General features: G+C 41.2%; 1 protein-coding gene and 2 non-coding genes across 4 annotated transcripts; 1 reads left to right on the top strand and 2 right to left on the bottom strand.

The window, feature by feature from the left end:
• Positions 1 to 1538: 1538 nt before the first annotated feature.
• On the top strand, positions 1539 to 13378 carry mfsd8 (major facilitator superfamily domain containing 8). Of its 2 annotated transcripts, none has more exons than XM_035783299.2 (12): positions 1539 to 1929; positions 2056 to 2156; positions 2408 to 2451; positions 2896 to 3136; positions 3718 to 3831; positions 4735 to 4879; positions 5272 to 5330; positions 5567 to 5675; positions 5877 to 6011; positions 6358 to 6461; positions 7991 to 8235; positions 11752 to 13378. In XM_035783299.2, exons 1-12 carry the CDS (start codon positions 1871 to 1873, stop codon positions 11956 to 11958), a joined length of 1563 nt encoding a protein of 520 aa, XP_035639192.1. In that variant the 5' UTR covers positions 1539 to 1870; the 3' UTR covers positions 11959 to 13378. The 2 variants fall into 2 exon arrangements, with proteins under 2 accessions (XP_035639192.1, XP_035639193.1); XM_035783300.2 differs by having other exon boundaries at positions 2074 to 2156.
• Positions 13379 to 16583: 3205 nt separating this feature from the next.
• Positions 16584 to 16670, bottom strand: trnay-gua (transfer RNA tyrosine (anticodon GUA)). The gene is given in 2 exon segments: positions 16584 to 16619; positions 16634 to 16670. It is a non-coding gene; the product is annotated as a tRNA-Tyr (tRNA).
• A 3205-nt stretch (positions 16671 to 19875) lies between these two features.
• trnay-gua (transfer RNA tyrosine (anticodon GUA)) lies at positions 19876 to 19962 on the bottom strand. The gene is given in 2 exon segments: positions 19876 to 19911; positions 19926 to 19962. It is a non-coding gene; the product is annotated as a tRNA-Tyr (tRNA).
• Between the last annotated feature and the right edge of the window lie 359 nt (positions 19963 to 20321).

Raw genomic sequence — 20321 nt, forward strand, 5'->3', positions numbered from 1 at the left:
GTGTTTTATCCTATATTTTTATTGTATTTTTAAAAATTTTAATCCCAGCCCCCGTCCCCGCAGGAGGCCTTTTGTGTTTTGTTAGGCCGTCACTGTAAATAAGAATGTGTTCTTAACTGACCTGCCTAGTTAAATAAAGGTTAAATAAAAAAAACAAAAAGCTCATTTGGCTGAATATACGGTGGAGCTGATGGCCAGACTCTTGGCCTTGTAGTGGATGGAGAAAGTCAAGCCAGACAGAGTAGTCATTTGCTCTGATTCATGTGCAGTATTGTTGAGTCTCCAGCTTTAGCTCAGGTAGCAAACAAATAAAACCAAGCTTTATTTGTCACATGAGCCAAATACCACAAGTGTAGACCTTACCGTGAAATGCTGAATGCACACAAGTGTAGACTTTACCGTGAAATGCTGAATACCACAAGTGTAGACCTTACCGTGAAATGCTGAATACAACAAGTGTCGACCTTACAGTGAAATGCTGAATACAACAAGTTTAGACCTTACCGTGAAATGTTTACTTACAAGCCCTTAACCAACAGTGCAGTTCAAGAAGAGTTTTAAGAAAATATTTACCAAATAAACTAAAGTAAAAAATAATAAAAAGTAACACAATAAAATAATCATGAAGAGGCTATATACAGGGGGTACTGGTACCAAGTCAGTGTGCAGGGGTACAGGTCAGTTGAGGTAATTTGTACATGTAGGTACCTGCTTTATGAGGTACTACAAACCCATGGCAGGATTAGACAGATGGGTATACACATTAACTTGGGTCTCAGCCCATGTGGGGGTGGAGGGGAACGAGGCAGTTGATGTACTGGGTAAACAAGCACTTAGTAGTGGGTATGTTGATTTTGTAGTTTCAATGAGAAAGGCAGAAGCAAAAGGTCTGATATGGACAGTGATGGTGCAGAGATGGAAGGAGCAGTGGAATAGAGATATTAAGGGCAGGCATTTATTTCAAGTACAGAGGAAAGTCGGGGAGGGGAGGACGGCAGGAAGGGACAAGATTAAGGGTGGGACACAGCCAGTTCAATAAGAAATTAAATGTGATAGGGAAGGATCCAACAGGAAAGTGTGATTATTGCCAGGAAACAGAGACCGTGTGTCATGTATTGCTACAGTGTGGGCAGTATCAGAGGGAAAGAGAGATGCTGAGATCTAGTATGAGAGAAGGGGGTACAGGACATTAGTTTAAGGAGTATAATTGAGTAGTACGTCATTACATATACTAATATATATGCCATTTAGCTGACGCTTTTATCCAAAGCGACTTACAGTCATGTGTGCATACATTCTACGTATGGGTGGTCCCGGGAATTGAACCCACTACCCTGGCGTTACAAGCGCCATGCTCTACCAACTGAGCCACAGAAGGACCACTAATATAGTCTCATATATTTTGTTATCTTTTTTTTAAGAGCAACGGGGGATGGCAGGTAGGATTTAGATCCTCCTTGTCTCTAGCCCACACTCCAGTACAGTAGGTGGCGGTAAATGCACCATAACGTTGGCTATCAACCGCCAATAAACCCCACTGAAGAAGGAAGAAGAAGAAGAGCGGTAGGAAGTGTTGACAAATATTACAGTTTAACGTTTCACGTCAACGGAGAGCGAATGTAAATCTTGCTACTGTAGTCGTTGCACCGTAGCATAATTTGTCAGACTTCCAGAGTCATCTTTTAATTAAATATCATTATTTAATCGTACAAATTGTTCAATTATGTGATGTCGTTTAAGTGAACCGAGCAGTCTAGCTGTCATCCAAGTAGGACTAACGTTATCTCCCAGAGACATGGCGACTTAATAAATGACCCACCACACGTCCAGACACCTTTACATTCGGTGACGGCACAACGTGAAATCAACGATGTCTCAATTTATGGATTCCGGAGAGAATACGCCATTGCTCAACGATGATTCTGGCAGGTGGGTTATAGCACAGACTAACGTTTAAATTATTATTCCATAAAGCTTTACTGTATGTGCTCAAAAAAATTCACATTTGTCACTTGCCTCAATCATGTTTTTCCTATCATTGTCGAGTTTATGTAGTTTGTCCTTTCCGTCCAGCGATGACTCCCAAAATGATGAATACAAGAGTAGATGGCGGTCAATTCGTGTAATGTACTTCACAATGTTTCTAAGCAGCGTTGGTAAGTACATTTTATACCATTTATTTGATCCTAGCCACATTGCCTACCTTTTTTAAAAGTGACTGACTGAAAGGATATACCAGTAACTGCGTCTGGGAAAGTTGTTAGTCGTAGATGTGTGAGTCATAGATGTTAACCATAGCCCGAAACTGTTAATGGTATGTGAAATTTATTAGTCTGTGTTTATGCTGTGCAACATGTTTAACCATGGATATGTAGCCTAGGCTTAATTTATTTGTGACTTCCTCTAGGTTTCACTATTGTCATCACGTCAGTTTGGCCGTATCTGCAAAAGGTGAAGTTGACGTTGTTTTCCTGCTCTCGTCTTACAGCTGTTTGGTTGAATATAAGAACCAACTAACTAACGTGTTCATACTCAATACTATTAATTTCACTTAAGTCCAATTTTAGACCTGAAAAGGAGAAGTGTGAGAATTTTTTTTAGCAAAGAATAACCTCCCTGCTTTACTTCTTAGAAATGCCAGAACACTGTATAAGCCATGTTTTTTGTTGGAAGTTGTGGGTATGCTATTTCACCCTCTCCCTTTTGAAATATAGATGTGAAGCTCTTGAAATAATCCTCAAAACTGTGACAAAATAATAGTGCATGCAACAAAAAGAAAAGAAAAATAAATTAGAATGGTTAAATAAGAGATAATGTCGCACATGGCTCATGTCATCACAATCTACAGCATGACTGACACAGTGGTTCTCAAATCTACTCTATCTGCCCGTCTAGATTGATGACAGTGCCAATGCTAGCTTCCTTGGCTGGGTGGTGGCGGCCTACAGTCTGGGCCAGATGCTGGCGTCCCCCCTCTTTGGGCTCTGGTCCAATCACAGACCCAGGAGAGAACCGTTGGCCTGCTCTATTTTCATCAACGTCACAGCCAACATCTACTACTGCTACATCTACCTACCCACATCACAGAACAAATACCACATGCTCATGTCTCGAGCTTTAGTCGGTTTTGGAGCAGGTGGGCTATGTCTCTGGTTTAGTCAGATGTAATACAGTATCACCAGTCGAAGTCAAGGGGCTCTTTCACTGCACACTTGTGCTTGCAGATTTTTCCTTTGGTTTTGTTGATTTGCTAAATCAGGGGTAGGCAACCCTGACCCCGGAGTGTCGCACATATTTTTGATTGAGCTGACGTGGAAGACCGAGGTGTGTTTTGTGTTTTGGCAATCATTAAACTTATCAATTAGCTCATTTGGGTCAGGTGTGGTGCCTAGTTGTAAAACACAACTATTACATTTAACATTTTAGTCATTTAGCAGATGCTCTTATCCAGAGCGACTTACAGTAGTGACTGGATACATTTTCATATTTTTTGTTTGTTTGTTCTTTCTGTACTGGTCCCCTGTGGGAATCGAGCCCACAACCCTGGCGTTGCATGTGCCACGGTCTGTCAACTGAGCCACACGGGACCATGCAGTACCTGCGACACTCCAGGAACATTGCCATTTTTCTCCCACCTGTATTGTTGGAACAATTCTAATTTGGACGTGCCTGTCTAATATTTGGTTGTTGGTCTTGTTGTTGTTGTTGCTTTTATAGGGAACGTAGCTGTTGTGAGGTCCTATGTTGCTGGAGCCACCTCACTGAAGGAGAGAAACAGTGCTATGGCTAACACAAGTGCCTGTCAGGCTCTGGGGTTCATTCTGGGTCCAGGTATGGTTGTTCTCCCTTTTCCCCATTACTCAGTCTCACAGTGAGAGTTGGCTGTCTTTCTACATTGGAGCACTGTATGCTGACCTGGTACGCTGCGCAAGTGCACATTGTCAGCATTCGGTATTAACCACACAAGTATGTTCGGTCACAATGAGCCTATAAGGCTACGTCAGTTGAGAGAGGTGTGAAGACTAGTCAACCTGATAGGGATTCAGCAGTTGATTAGCGAGTGTGACGATCTGCGGTAAAACTGAACTATGACGTAAGTGAGAATAAAAAATTATATAAAAAAAACAGAAACAATTTTGTTCAGTTTTGACATTGTACGAAGCTAATCTCTGATAATCTCTGTACTAGCAACATAAATATTGCGTTGCAAACATTAAAAAAAGAAATACAGCAAGATAAAGGAATGATTGTGATGAATGCTGGGAATTGCCAGGGACCTCACGATACGATATGTATAGCAATTCTCACGATTCCATATGTATTGTGATTCGATACTGTGATTTTATTGAGATTTGATCTTCCAAACATATTGCTCACCATATGTCTTGCTGCAGAGAGACTAGAGAGAGAGAGAGAGAGCGAGCCATGAGAATGCGTTTTTTGATCATACATGGAAATAAATTGCTGAAAATAAATTGGCTCCCTGTTTTTTAAAAAGAAGACTGAGAACAAGCTATGAAGGAGAAATACTGGAGTTTTGGTGAAGCTACAGCCGACTGGCACAAAAATAATATTGCGACGTCGTCGATATGATAAATCATCAAATGCAATTTTCTGATATGTAACTCAATTGACCCCCCAAACAGAACATTGTGTACAACGTGACATCATAGTAGAAAAAAAGCTCATTAGACAGCAGCTAAGGTGTAATATATTTGAATTTGTTTTTTTCAGCTCTCCAGGCCGGTTTGTCATTTATTGGTGAACAAGGTGTTAGCGTGAAGGTTATTGACCTACAGCTGAATATGTACACCGCCCCAGCTCTACTGGCTGCATTATTTGGCGTCATCAATATCCTGCTCGTCGTATTAGTACTGAGGTGAGCGGTTACATTTTGAACTTTTACTGACGTCTTGGATTTATCCAAATAACATCTTGGGATTTCACCCAAGTAGATTTACCATCTGTTCAAGTATATGTTCATCTGACCATGTTGATTTGGATAGTACCACGGGTCTCTTTACTGCCATGCTGGGAGCAGGCATGATTCATGATTTGAGGCCGGCAGGGTAGCCTAGTGGTTAGAGCATTGGACTAGCAACCGAAAGTTTGCTCGATCGAATCCCCGAGCTGACAAGGTAAAAAATGATGTCCGTCTGCCCCAGAACAAGCCAGTTAAACCCTGTTCCTCTAGGCTGTCGTTGTAAATGAGAATTTGTTCTTAAACTGACTTGCCTAGTTAAATAATTAATAATTATTTCTTTTCAATAGGGAACACCAAGTTGACGACTATGGAAGACATATCAGAGCCATCAATTATGTGTCTGAAGGTACATACATTGCCAAAAGGTTGAATAAATCAGAGCCTTGTCTGTTATGTAGTTGAGACTACCTTGTATTTAACCAGTAACAGCTTTCATGAAGACCTATAGGACATACCTTTAAAAAAAAAAAAAAAACAGTTTGGAACATTGAGTGGTTGTGGATAGATTAGGCATCTTTGTTTGTTTCTGTAGCTGAAAGGAGATAAGTTGTTGAGTGTCATATCTTCACTCTTCTCTTACAGAAAGGATGGATGTCAGTCAGGAAACCGAAGGGAATATTGATCACGTTGCTGTTTTGACCTCCAACGTTCTATTTTTCATCATCATGTTCATTTTCGCGGTCTTTGAGACGTATGTACTCTTTATAGTCACCGTAACCAATAATGTAGTATCAGCGGCAATGCATAACATTTGTTGAATACTTGAAGCTCATTTAGAAACGCACGACTGTCGGAAGTAAAAACCAGTGCAAGTTGTATTTGCTAATTTTCATCCCATTGTTTTTCCACACGCGTCATCTGTGGAGGGGTTTTCTACACTTTTGATTTTCAGCATAGCCACACCCCTATCTATGGACATGTTCTCTTGGACTAGGAAGGATGCAGTGCTGTACAACGGTATCATACTGTCCTGCGTCGGCTTTGAGTCCATCCTGGTGTTTCTACTTGTGAAAGTTCTCTCTCAAAGGTAAGACGTTCAAATCTAATTTTATTGGTCACGCAAGTGTTTAGCAGATGTTATTGCGGGTGGGTGTAGCAAAATGCTTGTGTTTATAGCTCCAACAGTGCAGTGATATCTAACAAGTAGTATATACCAATTTACACACAATACACACAAATCCAAAGTAAAATAATGGAATTAAGAATATATAAATATTTGAATGAGCAATGTCGGAGCAGCATAGAGACGAAGATACAGTAGAACACTTCACTGTTCATTTCATAATAATGAAAACAATGACTGACTGTGGGGTGGGGAAACAATGTTAATTTTTGAATGCCACTGTCAGGATATAGGTACTGTTGTCTTCCAGGTTTGGTGATCGTCCTGTGCTCCTTGGAGGCTTGGCTATCATATTCTGTGGCTTCTTTGTCCTGCTCCCATGGGGGAACCGTTACCCTGCGATCCAGTGGGCAGGTATGGAATCGATGGCTTTTTGACCTGTACCTTTACCTTTAGGTCGTTTAACGTCAGTGATGTGACAAATTAGCAGTCTTCACAATTCTTATTGTTTTTTTTTTTTTGGGGGACTCAAATTCAACTGTAAATACAGTATGTTAGCAGCATAGACTGAGCTATAGGACTGCAGGAATTAATATACCGGTAATGAGACAGTGTGCGTTATACTTACAGTGCCTTCCGAAAGTATTCATACCCCTTGACTTTTTGTTGTATTCATACCTCCACATTTTGTTGTTACAGCCTGAATTGAAAGTGGATTCAATTGTTTTGTTTTTCTCACATCTACACAACACAGTGACAAAGTGAAAACATGTTTTTAGAAATGGTTGCTAATTTATTGAAAATTAAATACAGAAATATCTAATTTACGTAAGTATTCACACCCCTGAGTCAATACATGTTAGAATCGCCTTTGGTAGCGATTACAGCTGTGAGTCTTTCTAGGTAAGTCTAAGAGCTTTGCACACCTGGATTGTACAATATTTGCACAATATTATTAAAAAAGTTATTCAAATGTTGTCAAGTTGGTGTTTGATCATTGATAGAAAGCAATTTTCAAGTCTTGCCATAGAGGCCACTCAAGAACATTCAATGCCGCCTTGGTAATTAACTCCATATTTGAAAGGTGAATTTGTCTCCCAGTGTCCGTTGGAAAGCAGAGTGAACTAGGTTTTCCTCTATGATTTTGCTTGTGCTTAGCTCTAGTCTGTTTCTTTTGACCATAAAAAAAACGTCCTAGTCCTTGCTGATGACAAGCATACCCATAACATGATGCAGCCATCACCATGCTTGAAAATATGAAGAGTGGTACTCAGACTGTTTTAAAGTCACCATTGGCCTCATGGTGAAATCCCTGTGCAGTTTCCTTCCTCTCCGGCAACTGAGTTAGGAAGAACACCTGTATCTTTGTAGTGACTTGGTATATTAATACACCATCCAAAGTGTAATTTAATAATTTCATCATGCTCAAAGGGATATTCCATTTTTTTTTTTTTTTTTTTTTTTTTTTTTGACCCATATACCAATAGGTGCCCTTCATTACGAGGCATTGGAAAACCTCCTTGGTCTTTGTGGTTGAATCTGTGTTTGAAATTCACTGCTCGACTGAGGGACCTTACAGATAATTGTATGTGTTGGGTACAGATAAGGTCGTCATTAAAACATCATGTTTCACAGAGTGAGTCCATGCAACTTTTTATGTGACTTCTTAAGCAGATTTTTTTACACCTAAATGATGTAGGCTTGCTGTAACAAAGGGGTTGAATACTTATTGATTCAAGACATTTCCACTTTTTAATATTTAATTAATTTGTAAAAATGTATAAAAACATGATTCCATTATGGGGTATTGTATGTAAGTAAGCGAGACGCACACAATCTCAATGTAATCCATTTTAAATTCAGGCTGTAACACAACAAAATGTGCGAAAAAAATCAAGGGGTGTGAATACTTTCTGAAGGCACTCTCTCTCAAAACAACACAGACCTCAAGAATTACACTGTCATCCACGAGACGTTTGCCCCGAACCCGGCGTTTGCCCCAACTCCGGTCTCCAACAGCTCCTTCGAGCCGACAGGCTGCCCTGCTGAACAGACATGGTGCCAGTATACCCCCGCCATTTACCTGGCACAGTTCCTTACCGCCGACGTCCTCATTGGAGCGGGCTACCCGGCCTGCAACGTGATATCCTACACGCTCTACTCCAAAATCCTAGGGTCCAAGCCTCAGGTATGTTCACGTGTTCAGAACACAGCTTCACCGTTGACACACATCTAATTCTAACGCTAACGCTATCACACTGAACCAATTAAAGGGGGCATTGAGAGATCTAAGACTCTGTTAGCATTTTTAGCATTCCAACTCATTCATCCACTGTGACAGTGTGTTCCGAATGACAGTACGTCCTTTGTCATGAATGGGGCTCTCATAGGCCATATTTTCATTGGAATGAGAGCGGATTTTTCATTATCTTATTGCTTGTATGTACCCATACCTCCATTGTGACTCTCTGGACTCCTACTGCTTTGTGTTTTAATATTCTATGCCAGGTTTTTCATAAAGGAATGAGAGGCTGGCACACTGAGTATTGCTGCTGCCGAGTGCTTTATTCATGCAACATAATTAGGCAATGTTTAGACCTGGATTCAAATATTATGCTTTTTGAAGTATTTGGTTTTTAAATACTTATTCTGTGTATTAGGGTATTTTGAAATAATGTTCCTGAATCAACTACTTCTATTTGAAAGTACTGTATTTTCAAACAATTTCCTATAAATACTGTTTGATTATAAAAATATAAAAATATTTTTAAATGCTTGTTTACAACTACATTTAAAATCAGACCTGGGCTCGTATCCACAAAGCGTCTCAGAGTAGGAAATTGCATGTAAGTGCTAAGAATATAAATATTTATGTTAAGGGTTAAAATAAAAGCTGGGCTTTAAACCTCTTTAGTCATAAGAGTCCTAACCTATTTGACAGATGTTTTTAGGAGACCTCATGAGCTGTCCTAACCAATTCAGCGTTATCAGCAGGCGACTTGATAATAGAAAAATACAGTCAGTGGTTCCTGCGCCACATGGAATTTGTTTTGTTCATTTCTATATGATCAATCCATAAATAATCCAGACCTACTTGCAATTGTATCTATTTGTTCTTTTGACAATGATTTCTCACAACGCCTAAACAAATGTAACATGTTGAGGTCTTTGTTTTGTTTTTTCTATCTTTCTCCTCTCAACTGAAACTATTCTCTGGGTCCTTAGTGTACAAGCGAAAGTAGTGTTTTTTTTTTTTTTTTTTTGTGTCAGTAAAGCTGATAGACTAAAGTTGATGTTTTGAGTCCATACCAATGCTTTAAATGACATTAAAAGACAGTTTTGTTCAGGTAAAAAAAATAAGTGTAATTCGAATTCCCCTTTAATTACCCATCTGGCCCTTTTTTAGTGGCGCCTCTAGCAATTTAATTGAGAGGGTTTTGGGGAAAGGTTTTCTGTCAACCCACAAGACATCAACTGGATACACACAGAGTGATAAATGAATGCACACACACCACACAGACATCGGCAATATCTCTGGAAATGTATTGGTTGATATTGTGTTAGTTTTTTTTTTTTTTTTTTAAACCAATAGTGGCTAACCAGGGGTGGGATAATGTCAATGTTGCGTTGATTTAGCTAGTAACTGGGAGCTTGCGTTGACCCGATACTCTCAGAATTGTTTGGCGAGCTAATCATAGGTGTGCTGTGAGCTACTGGTAGTTCGCAATCGATCTGTTGGAGACCTGAGAGATCATATTGGGTTATCCCTTTGGTCATGCCTATGAGTTGGGAAATTGAAAGCAACTAGGGCTTATGTTAAAAGGTAGACTCAGCGAGAGGCTCTACCTCACTGCTGTTTTTGGTCCTGTGGCTTCCATGCTGTACGCAGCGTGAAGCTAACCCGTGCACATGTGCAGTTACTGTGGGAGAGCGAATTGTTGCGTCTCGCTCATCTCAATATCCTCTCGGGTGCTGCTCGCGGTGGCAACGTCAGTCTAGCATTACTAACTCTGTGTTCAATGAAAATGATAGATCTTTCAAACATTGTAACTATAGAAACGGTGGACTCTAGCAAGAGGGGTTTTTGACTGGTTCAGAGTTCAATGTGCCACCATTTCGTGTTATAAGAATCCAGATGATTAGGGGACAATCTAAATACATTACTGGAGATGGGGAAAGGCTGCAGGATAATGTTGTGTGCTTTGTCAGTCACGCACAACATGGAAAGGAAAACATAAGTTGGCCAAGTGATAAACCTCTGTGTGTGAATGTGAGGATAATGTAGTGTGCATGTTTACTGCCTGTCCTGATTAGTGTGCGAGGCTGCTTACAGAGGGTCTAAAAATATTTTTTGGGGTCCATCCTGGGTCCACGTTGGGCTTTCAGCCTCATCTGTTTCATGGTGCTGGTGGCCATACTTCTCCTGGGGGCCCTCTACCACAAACTCATCTCCTTCGCCGAGCGTCACGGCAGGATCCTGGAGTAAGAAATGTAGACCCCACAGCCATTTTAGGGGGACTTTTTGTCGACTTTAATCCTAAAATGAGAAGCTTTCACTAATGAATTTGCTGCCGGGATGTGGTTTCACAATGCCTTATAGTTTGTCACTCAGGTTGCATTCACCAACAGGAATAAGGAAGACTGGAGGGAGAAACTGCTGCTTAAATAGTCAAGGTGCTAATGAGTGGAGACAGGGAAGTTGCAAGGGAGGGGCGTGGCCAGCGTAGAGGGAAAAACCTGGTTTCTACCATGAGCCTTTGCAACAGCAACATTGTCGTTAAATGACTTGATGCCTACCGTGTACTGCCAAAATGATTTATTTGTTCAACAGGAGTGATGAGTGTGTTGATATAACGGTAATATTGTCAACATAAATCTTTTAACAAACATCAGAATTGGTAAAAAAAAAAAAAAAAAAAGTTGTGCATGCCAACATATTAGGCAATAATTAAGAGTAGACAAATTATATCAAGTGTTTTACCATTGCAACATTTGATGTAAAGTCACATTCATCTGGGTGTCTGAAATGTGCTATAAAGTTCACAGCTGGCCATGCCTCTTCGTGATTGGTTATTTCCAATAATTTACAACGATGAGTGTCATCACCATCTTTCAAACTGTCGTGACGACCAGCTGAGATGAACCCTTTTAGGAGTTGATTTTACTCCTGGCTCAGAGTTTGTCTGGTCAGTGTCTTACCAAGCTAATACCTACTGTGAGCTGGGAGTTTTTTTTTGTTGTTGTCTTAAACAGGTTTTAACAGGACCTTTTTTATGCGATGCTTTGTGGATACGGTCTCTGGCTTCAAATGCCTGGGAGTGTTTCTAAATATTTTGTATTTGAAAATACACTTCTATTTGAGTATTTACAGATAAATGTCCAAATATTCGTAGAAAATATATATCCCAATACTTACTGTATGTAAATGTATTGAATATTTTAAACCAGGTCTGGTTTAGACTTCCCACAGGCCTCTCATTCCTTCATATAATTTCAACCCGGTATTCTCAAGTGTGCATATCATATTTTTCTACGATGGCAGGTTTAACGTTTAAAAAACGTTCTCAGCTGGCTAGACTGGTACAGTGTGTGTAAAAAGCTAGACTGGTACAGTGTGTGTAAAAAGCTAGACTGGCACAGTGTGTGAAAGTGAACAAAATAGAATAAACAACATTTGGGTCTTTTTTTTTCTCCTGTCCCCCAGGGTGTGTACATGGGCTGGTTGACAGCCTCTGGTAGCGGGGCCCGGACCCTGGGGCCCGTGTTCGTCTCCCAGGTGTACACAATCCTGGGTCCACGTTGGGCTTTCAGCCTCATCTGTGTCATGGTGCTGGTGGCCATACTTCTCCTGGGGGCCCTCTACCACAAACTCATCTCCTTCGCCGTGCGTCATGGCAGGATCCTGGAGTAAGAAATGTAGACCCCACAGCCATTTTAGGGCAGGGGGATGGGATTTTTTGTCGACTTTAATCCTAAAATGAGAAGCTTTCACTAATGAAGTTGCTGCCGGGGATGTGGTGACAGTTTCACAATGCCTGATAGTTTGTCACTCAGGTTTGATATTGAAGATGTTTGGTCAAGAACAAAACGGTAGGGCCATTTTATTTTCTCCTGAGTTGAGATGACTTCTCCAGTTGAAAAAGGAACTACTTCTTCTACCACTAAATGTATTTCAGTAACTGCTACTTCTCTGATTTTGTATGGAAAAGAGCACATTTTGAAATTGCTATCTCTCTCTTTTTGAATGTGTACTTGGCTTGTTTGGGGGACCACTGATTTAAACATCGGTTAATTTGTTAGTTTTTATGTTGTAAATGGTTTGAATAATGGTCACTTTTAGTATTGAAAAATATGTACATACATGTAGTTGAAGTGGCTGATTCCAACTGAGTCACTTGTTCTTGAAATAATGGAAAACCTGTTATGTGAAATTGTGGGTATAATCTCAGCAAAAAAAGAAACTTCCCTTTTCAGGACTCTCTGTCTTTCAAAGATAATTCGTAAAAATCCAAATAACTTCACAGATCTTCATTGTAAAGTGTTTAAACACTGTTTCCCATGCTTGTTCATTGAATCATAAACAATTAATGAACATGCACCTGTGGAACGGTCGTTAAGACTCTAACAGCTTACAGACTGTAAGCAATTAACGTCTGAAAACTTAAGACTCTTACACCGAGGCCTGTACTCTGGAGCGGGATCGATTTGAGGTGGAGCGTCCGTCATGGTCTGGGGATCACAGCATCATTGGACTGAGTTTGTTGTCATTGCAGGCAATCTCAACGCTGTGCGTTACAGGGAAGACATCCTTCTCCCTCATGTGGTACCCTTCCTGCAGGCTCATCCTGACATGACCCTCCAGCATGACAATGCCACCAGCCATGCTGCTCGTTCTGTGTGTGATTTCCTGCAAGTCAGGAATGTCAGTGTTCTGCCGTGGCCAGCGAAGAGCCCGGATCTCAATCCCATTGAGCACGTCTGGGACCTGTTGGGTCAGAGGGTGTGGACTAGGGCCGTTCCCCCCAGAAATGTCTGGGAACTTGCAGGTGCCTTGGTGGAAGAGTGGGGTAACATCTCACAGCAAGAACTGCCAAATCTGGTGCAGTCCATGAGGAGGAGATGCACTGCAGTACTTAATGCAGCTGGTGGCCACACCAGATACTGACTGTTACTTTTGATTTTGACCCCCCCTTTTGTTCAGGGACACATTATTCCATTTCTGCTAGTCACATGTTTGTGGAACTTGTTCAGTTTGTCTCAGTTTTTGAATCTTATGTTCATACAAATATTTGCATGTTAAGTTTGCTGAAAATAAACACAGTTGACAGTGAGAGGACGTTTATTTATTTTTTTGCTGATTTTATATTGGAATATGTTATAAGAAGAGGTGCAACTCTTGCTTGTGAATCTTAATGCTAATGCATTGACATTGTTTTTTTTAATTTATGAAAGTATCCATAATTTTTGTGAATGTTGAATTACAAAGAGTATTTAGAAACATATTTTTTGTTATACTAACAAGAGTCCTGCCTCTAGCACAGACTGGTAGGAACATTTCTACCACATCTTGACTTTGTTGTTCTTTGAAGCAGTCTTACATCCTGATAATGATTTGCTATCATGAGATTTGTCTTTTTTTTTTTTTACTATACATTGATAATGCCTACAGTAAGAATCCATCAATAAATGCAGTCACATATTAAAAAGGACCTGTTGTATTGATTGAAAAAGGAAAGGTCTATTATATTATTCTGAGTGGCTGTGTGACCGGACTGGATACCTCTTCCCGATGGCCAAACAAAAAGTGTCTTGTGTACAGGGGTCGTTCTTTGTAAAGTAGGGGACCAGTGAGGATTTCCTAAGCTGGACAACTAGTTACAGCTGTTAAGTCATTGATAATAATCAGCAAACATTTGTTATGTCATTACATTAAGATATAAAGGTGGGGATCAAAATTCAGAAAGTTGATTTAAAAAAAAAAATCTGTGTTTAAGTCTTTTATCATGTTTGGTGTCTTGAGAGATTTGTCCAAAATAGTTTGTGATAAAAAAAAAAAAAAAAGAAAGTCCTTTCATGTGTATTTTATTCCGGTAGCTTCTCTGCTGCTTTCCAATCCCTCTTCTCAGACACCCGTGGAGATGATCGTATGTCTTCATCAGCCTGTATAATTTTCACAATTCTGTCATCAAAATACATACAGTATATATTGACAGTTAACATTTATAATTTCTATAAATCAATTATTTTGTTTTGTATCATTTAACCTGGATATGACACAGTTCAAACAGTTTATTTTGGATGGATATATAGATGTAACTTTTCTTTTGACTCTTTACAGCCAAGTTTTGTGCTTTTAATACGGTATGTGTTATTTATTTGACCATGCTAAAATGTTTTTAAAACCAAATATTAATCCAAATGTCACTTAATGGGCAAATCTGAGGTTCAAACAATTATGATTACCTCACCTGGTTTTGGTATAAAAAAAAAGAGGGACTGGGTTGGAGAAATATAACCATTCAAATTCAGACGATGGACCCGGGTTTGAGTCCCGGGTGGGATTGTGCCTGTGAGGCCATCGGAGAGGCGTGTGAGGGATTTAGTATAAAGAACGGTGGGAACACGCTCTGCCGAAGGAAAGGGGGTAGGGTAGCGACCTTCAATGATGTATACAAACACTAGATTGCGGATGCTATGTATTGGCCAATGAGAGGCTTTGAACCAACGTCAGTATTGGTACTCCGAATCCTCAGAAGGAGCAGTCCTCCATAGGAATGAATGAATCGAATCTCTTGGTGTAACAGTTTAGTTATGTACAAGTCACAGGTAGCCCAATATGAGCAAATTTCTAAATATGTCTTCTTTAAAAAAAAATGCTTTTCTACTATGACATAAGGACCTTCATTTTGAGATTTCCAAATAGAAAGCCATGACCTGTAAGTGACCCACTGGGATCAAGCCAAACAGAGCAGTTATATGCTCTGACTCGTGCCGTGTTAATGAGTCTGCAGACAATCAGTCAAATGTATTTATAAAGCTCTTCATTAGCTGATGTAAAAACCCCAGCCTAAAACCCCATACCGCAAGCAATGCAGATGTAGAAGCACTGTAGCTAAGAAACTCTCCCTAGAAAGTCCAGAACCTAGGAAGAAACGGGCTCTGAGGGGTGGCCTGTCCTCTTATGGCTGTCCTGGGTGGAGAGTATAACAGAACATGGCCAAGATCTTCAAACGTTCATAGATGACCAGCAGGGTCAGATAATAATAATCACAGTGGTTCTAGAGGGTGCAACAGGTCAGCACCTCAGGAGTAAATGTCAGTTGGCTTTTCATAGCCGATCAGAGTTAGAGACAGCAGATGCAGTAGAGAGAGAGTCCAAAAGAGCAGGTCTGGGACAAGGAAGCAAGTCCGGTGAACAGGTCAGGGTTCCATAGCCGCAGGCAGAACAGTTGAACACTCGCGCAGCAGCATGACCAGGTGGACTGGGGACAGCAAGGGGTCATCAGGCCAAGTAGTTATGGTCCGAGGGCTCAGGTCCTGAGAGAACGTAAAATTAACACAGGTCCCCGGATAGGACATGATAAATGCTCTCTTCCGCTGAGCTACAGGGAATGACTTGCTTTTGGGGAAACACGAGGCAAAAGTCATAAACTTGGCACAACTGCATAAAAAGTTATACTCTTCTGAGTCAGCGACCTAAGGACTGTTGCAATCTCGAGAACTCTCTGCTGCTCTACCAACATTCCTATCAAAGGTCAACAAGTGAAGATTTCTTCTCAGGGAAAGTTACTTTTTTTGTCAAGCACATGTCAAGGTGCACTGCTGTCAAAACGTTGGCGAAGCCACAAGAAAATACAATCATTCAAGCTGGATTTGAACCAGTGACTTAAGAATTACAGCAATTTGACCTACAGTCCACCACTCTACCAACTGAGCTATCAAAGAGTGACAAATACAGTCAAAACGCCATCCCCTAGATGGTCAGAGGTTCGGCAGAAGCATATGTTCCCTATAAGAAATTAATCTGCTGAGTTTGGTGGTTTCTTGGAGCTGCTGAGGATTGCCCCCAGGTATTCGTACGTTCAACTAATGCTCTATTCCTCTGAGCTATATCCCCTTAGATTGCAAGTAGTTTAATTTGGGAATAGACAAAAAGTGAGCTGAGGAATAAAATCGCTGTTTACCCCCCTCACTGCGAAATGTCTTTTTCTCTCTCCCTTTTGGTCCAGTGGTTAGGATTCGGTTCTTTTACCACCGCGGCCTGGGTTTGATTCCCGCTCAGGAAATGACTTGCATTTGGGGAAACACTTGGCATGAGTCAAAAACTTGGTACAACTGCTGAAAAAGTTATACTCTTCTGAGTCAGCGACCTAAGAACTGTTGCAATCTCGAGAACTCTCTGCTGCTCTACCAACATTCCTTTCAAAGGTCAACAAGTGAAGATTTCTTCTCTCAGGGAAAGATATTTGCTTGTCAAGCACATGTCAAGGTGCACTGCTGTCAAAAAAAAATTGTAAGCCACAAGAAAAAGTACAATCCTTTGAGCCGGATTTGAACCAGCGACCTAAGGATTACAGCAATTTCACCTACAGTCCTCCGCTCTACCAACTGAGCTATCAAAGGGAGACAACTACAGTCAAACGCTATCCCCTAGATCAGGGGTGTCAAAGTCAAATGGACGGAGGGCCAAATAAAAAATTTAGCTACAAGCCGAGGGCCGGACTGTTCGAATGTTCATTGAAAATTTTTTAAATGACGCATATAGTCTAGTGAACCTAATTGAACCTACTGAAAACCTAACAAATATATTCCAATATGATCAGATAAATAAAGCAATATTTTCTTATGGCTCTGTCAGTAATCTTTAATTTTCAACAGACACAAAAGACAAATTTCCTTTATATAAAAATCCCCATAACATGAACATTAAATGAAAGAAACCGGTATTCAAGGCACCATCAGTAGCCTATATTTTCTATTTTAGCAAAAGTGGGCTAAATTTACTTCAAAGAAAAAAACAATAATAGCAATTTTCTATCATCCACTCAACTGAAATATTTTTAAAATATAATTGGATTGAAATACAATAAAATAAAGTGCAAAAATCTATTAATCAAAAACAACACTTTGTTTAAGGAGAAGTAACATGCAGTGAAAACAAATATTAAACTTTAACTTTTAAACTTGAACTGAGTAAAAACTCTAAATATGTGATTGCACAGTAATGTTCACTTGTTTGAGGTTGAGGGTGATACTTGGTGGTGTCCCATCTTTTCCACAAGTTCATCAATGTTCGGGGTAAGGCTCTGAGCTGAGGAAATCCTCAGAATTGAGTGGAGGTGTTCAGCAGTAAGTCGACTTCTGTGTGATGTTTTGTTCAAGTTCATCAAAGAAAACAGTTGTTCACACAGGTATGTGCTGCCAAACATAGACAACGTTTGAGCAGCCTGGATGCGCAGCTGGGGCATTGTGTCGGGGAGGAAACGGGCGAACTCCGCAGCACCCACTGCCGCATATTTTGCCCTCAGTGCATCATTGCATTGGAGGTCAATCAACTCCATTTGGAGGTTTGGTGGTGAGCTTTCCACGTCAACAGCAAATGGGTTACCGAGCAGTTCCAACCTGCTTTTTGTGCTTCAAAGTCAGCAAATCGGCGTCGAAAGTCAGCGGCAAGCATACCTATTTTATCAGCCAACTGTGCGCTCGGGAACGCACTGGTAGAGAGCTTCTCTTTCAAGGTCTGGCAGCTGGGAAAGTGGCTCAAATTTTCTTTCCGCATCTGCGTCTCCCACAGAGTCAGTTTGGTTTTAAATGCCTTCACTGTACTGTACATATCAGAGATGACACGATCCCGACCCTGCAGCTGCAAGTTCATTGCATTCAGATGACTCGTAATGTCACACAGAAAAGCCATTTCACACAGAAACATTTCGTCTCGGAGTTGTGTTGTGTCTTTCCCTTTGCTGTCCAAGAACAGACAAATCTCCTCACGAAGCTCGAAACATCTTTGAAGCACCTTTCCCTGGCTTAGCCATCGCACCTCTGTGTGATAAGGCAAATCACCATGCTCCGTTTCTAACTCCGTCAGAAATGCCTTGAACTGGCGGTGATTCAAACCTTTGGCTCTGATAAAGTTAACTGTGCGCGTGATGATGCTCATTACATGCTCCATTTTCAAGGCTTTACCGCACAACGCTTCCTGGTGTATGATACAATGATAAGCTGTCAGCTCACCTGTCGCGTTTTCCTCTTGCATCTTTTCCCGTATCTTCGCCACCAGTCCGCTCCTGTGTCCACACATCGCAGGTGCTCCGTCGGTTGTCAAACCCACGAGTTTTTCCCAAGGCAGCTCCATCTCATTTACACATCTTGACACCTCTTCATACAAATCATGCCCCGTAGTTGTGCCATGCATAGGACGTAAAGCCAAAAACTCCTCTGTCACGCTTAGGCTGGAGTCCACTCCGCGGATGAAAATTGACAACTGGGCAATGTCAGAAATGTCGGTGCTCTCATCCACAGCCAAGGAATATGCAATGAAATCTTTTCCCTTTTTCACAAGCTGCTCTTTTAGATTGATGGACAACTGGTCTACTCTCTCGGCAATGGTGTTTCTGCTCAGACTCACATTTAAAAGAGTTGCCTTTTTCTGGGCAAACTTCGTCACAAACTTTAATCATGCAGTTTTTGATGAAATCCCCTCCGTAAATGGCCGGGCTGATTTAGCGATCTCTTCTGCCAAAATAAAACTGGCCTTGACAGCAGCCTGGCCTTGTGATTTGGCTTTTTGAACAGAGCCTGTCGAGATTTGAGGCCTCGTTTTAATTCCTCTGCCTTTTGTAGCCTTTGTTCCATGTCCATATTCTTGTTTTTGTCCGCGTGTTTCGTTTCATAATGTCGTCTCAGATTATACTCTTTCAGTACCGCCACACTTTCTCCACACAGAAGACACACAGGTTTTCCAGCTACCTCCGTGAACAAATACTCCGACTCCCACCTTGTTTGAAACCCCGGTTCTCAGTGTCCACCTTCCGTTTTGCCATTTTTGATGGGTATCTGAAAGTTAATTTTACTGTGATGCTGACAACTGCTGTGCCAATAAATATTGAAATGAAGCAGCCTACTGCTCGGTGCGTCACCGTTGCATTGTGGGAAATGTAGTATTGGTGCGTGTAAAAGATCTGCGGGCTGCCGGCTTGCTGCGGTCTGCGGGCCGGTTCTAATAATAAATCAAGATCATCCCAGGGGCCGTAAAAAACCTTCTCGCGGGCCGGATGTGGCCCGCGGGCCTTGACTCTGACATATGTGCCCTAGATGGTTAGAGGTTTGGCAGAACCATATGTTCCCTTTTAGAAATTAATCTTCTGAGTTTGGTGGTTTCTTGGAGCTGCTGAGGATTGCCCCCAGGTCTTCGTACGTTCAACTAATGCTCTATTCCTCTGAGCTACATCCCATTAGATTGCAAGTAGTTGCATTTGGGAATAGACAAAAAGTGAGCAGAGGAATAAAATCGCTGTTTCGATCCCTCACTGCGAAATGTCTTTTTCTCTCTCCCTTTTGGTCCAGTGGTTAGGATTCGGTTCTTTTACCACCGCGGCCTGGGTTTGATTCCCGCTCAGGGAATGACTTGCTTTTGGGGAAACACTTGGCATAAGTCAAAAACTTGGTACAACTGCTGAAAAAGTTATACTCTTCTGAGTCAGCGACCTAAGGACTGTTGCAATCTCGAGAACTCTCTGCTGCTCTACCAACAATCCTTTCAAAGGTCAACAAGTGTAGATTTATTCTCTCAGGGAAAGATATTTGTTTGCCACAAGAAAAAGTACAATCCTTTGAGCCGGATTTGAACCAGCGACCTAAGGATTACAGCAATTTCACCTACAGTCCTCCGCTCTACCAACTGAGCTATCAAAGGGTGACAAATACAGTCAAACGCCATCCCCTAGATGGTTAGAGGTTCGGCAGAAGCATATGTTCCCTTTAAGAAATTAATCTGCTGAGTTTGGTGGTTTCTTGGAGCTGCTGAGGATTGCCCCCAGGTCTTCGTACGTTCAACTAATGCTCTATTCCTCTGAGCTACATCCCCTTAGATTGCAAGTAGCTGCATTTGGGAATAGACAAAAAGTGAGCCGAGGAATAAAATCGCTGTTTAGCCACCTCACTGCGAAATGTCTTTTTCTCTCTCCCTTTTGGTCCAGTGGTTAGGATTCGGTTCTTTTACCACCGCGGCCTGGGTTTGATTCCCGCTCAGGGAATGACTTGCATTTGGGGAAA

Source organism: Oncorhynchus keta, chromosome 13 (assembly GCF_023373465.1).
Source record: "Oncorhynchus keta strain PuntledgeMale-10-30-2019 chromosome 13, Oket_V2, whole genome shotgun sequence".
Lineage (NCBI taxonomy): Eukaryota > Metazoa > Chordata > Actinopteri > Salmoniformes > Salmonidae > Oncorhynchus > Oncorhynchus keta.

What these genes read in the sequence shown, in the direction of transcription:
- mfsd8 (XM_035783299.2), top strand. Translation starts at nt 1,871, where the DNA reads ATGTCTCAATTTATGGATTCCGGAGAGAATACGCCATTGCTCAACGAT. An exon ending in CTCAACGATGATTCTGGCAG is followed by an intron (nt 1,930 to 2,055) that starts GTGGGTTATAGC and finishes GAGTTTATGTAG; the next exon opens with TTTGTCCTTTCCGTCCAGCG. An exon ending in CTCGTCGTATTAGTACTGAG is followed by an intron (nt 4,880 to 5,271) that starts GTGAGCGGTTAC and finishes TCTTTTCAATAG; the next exon opens with GGAACACCAAGTTGACGACT.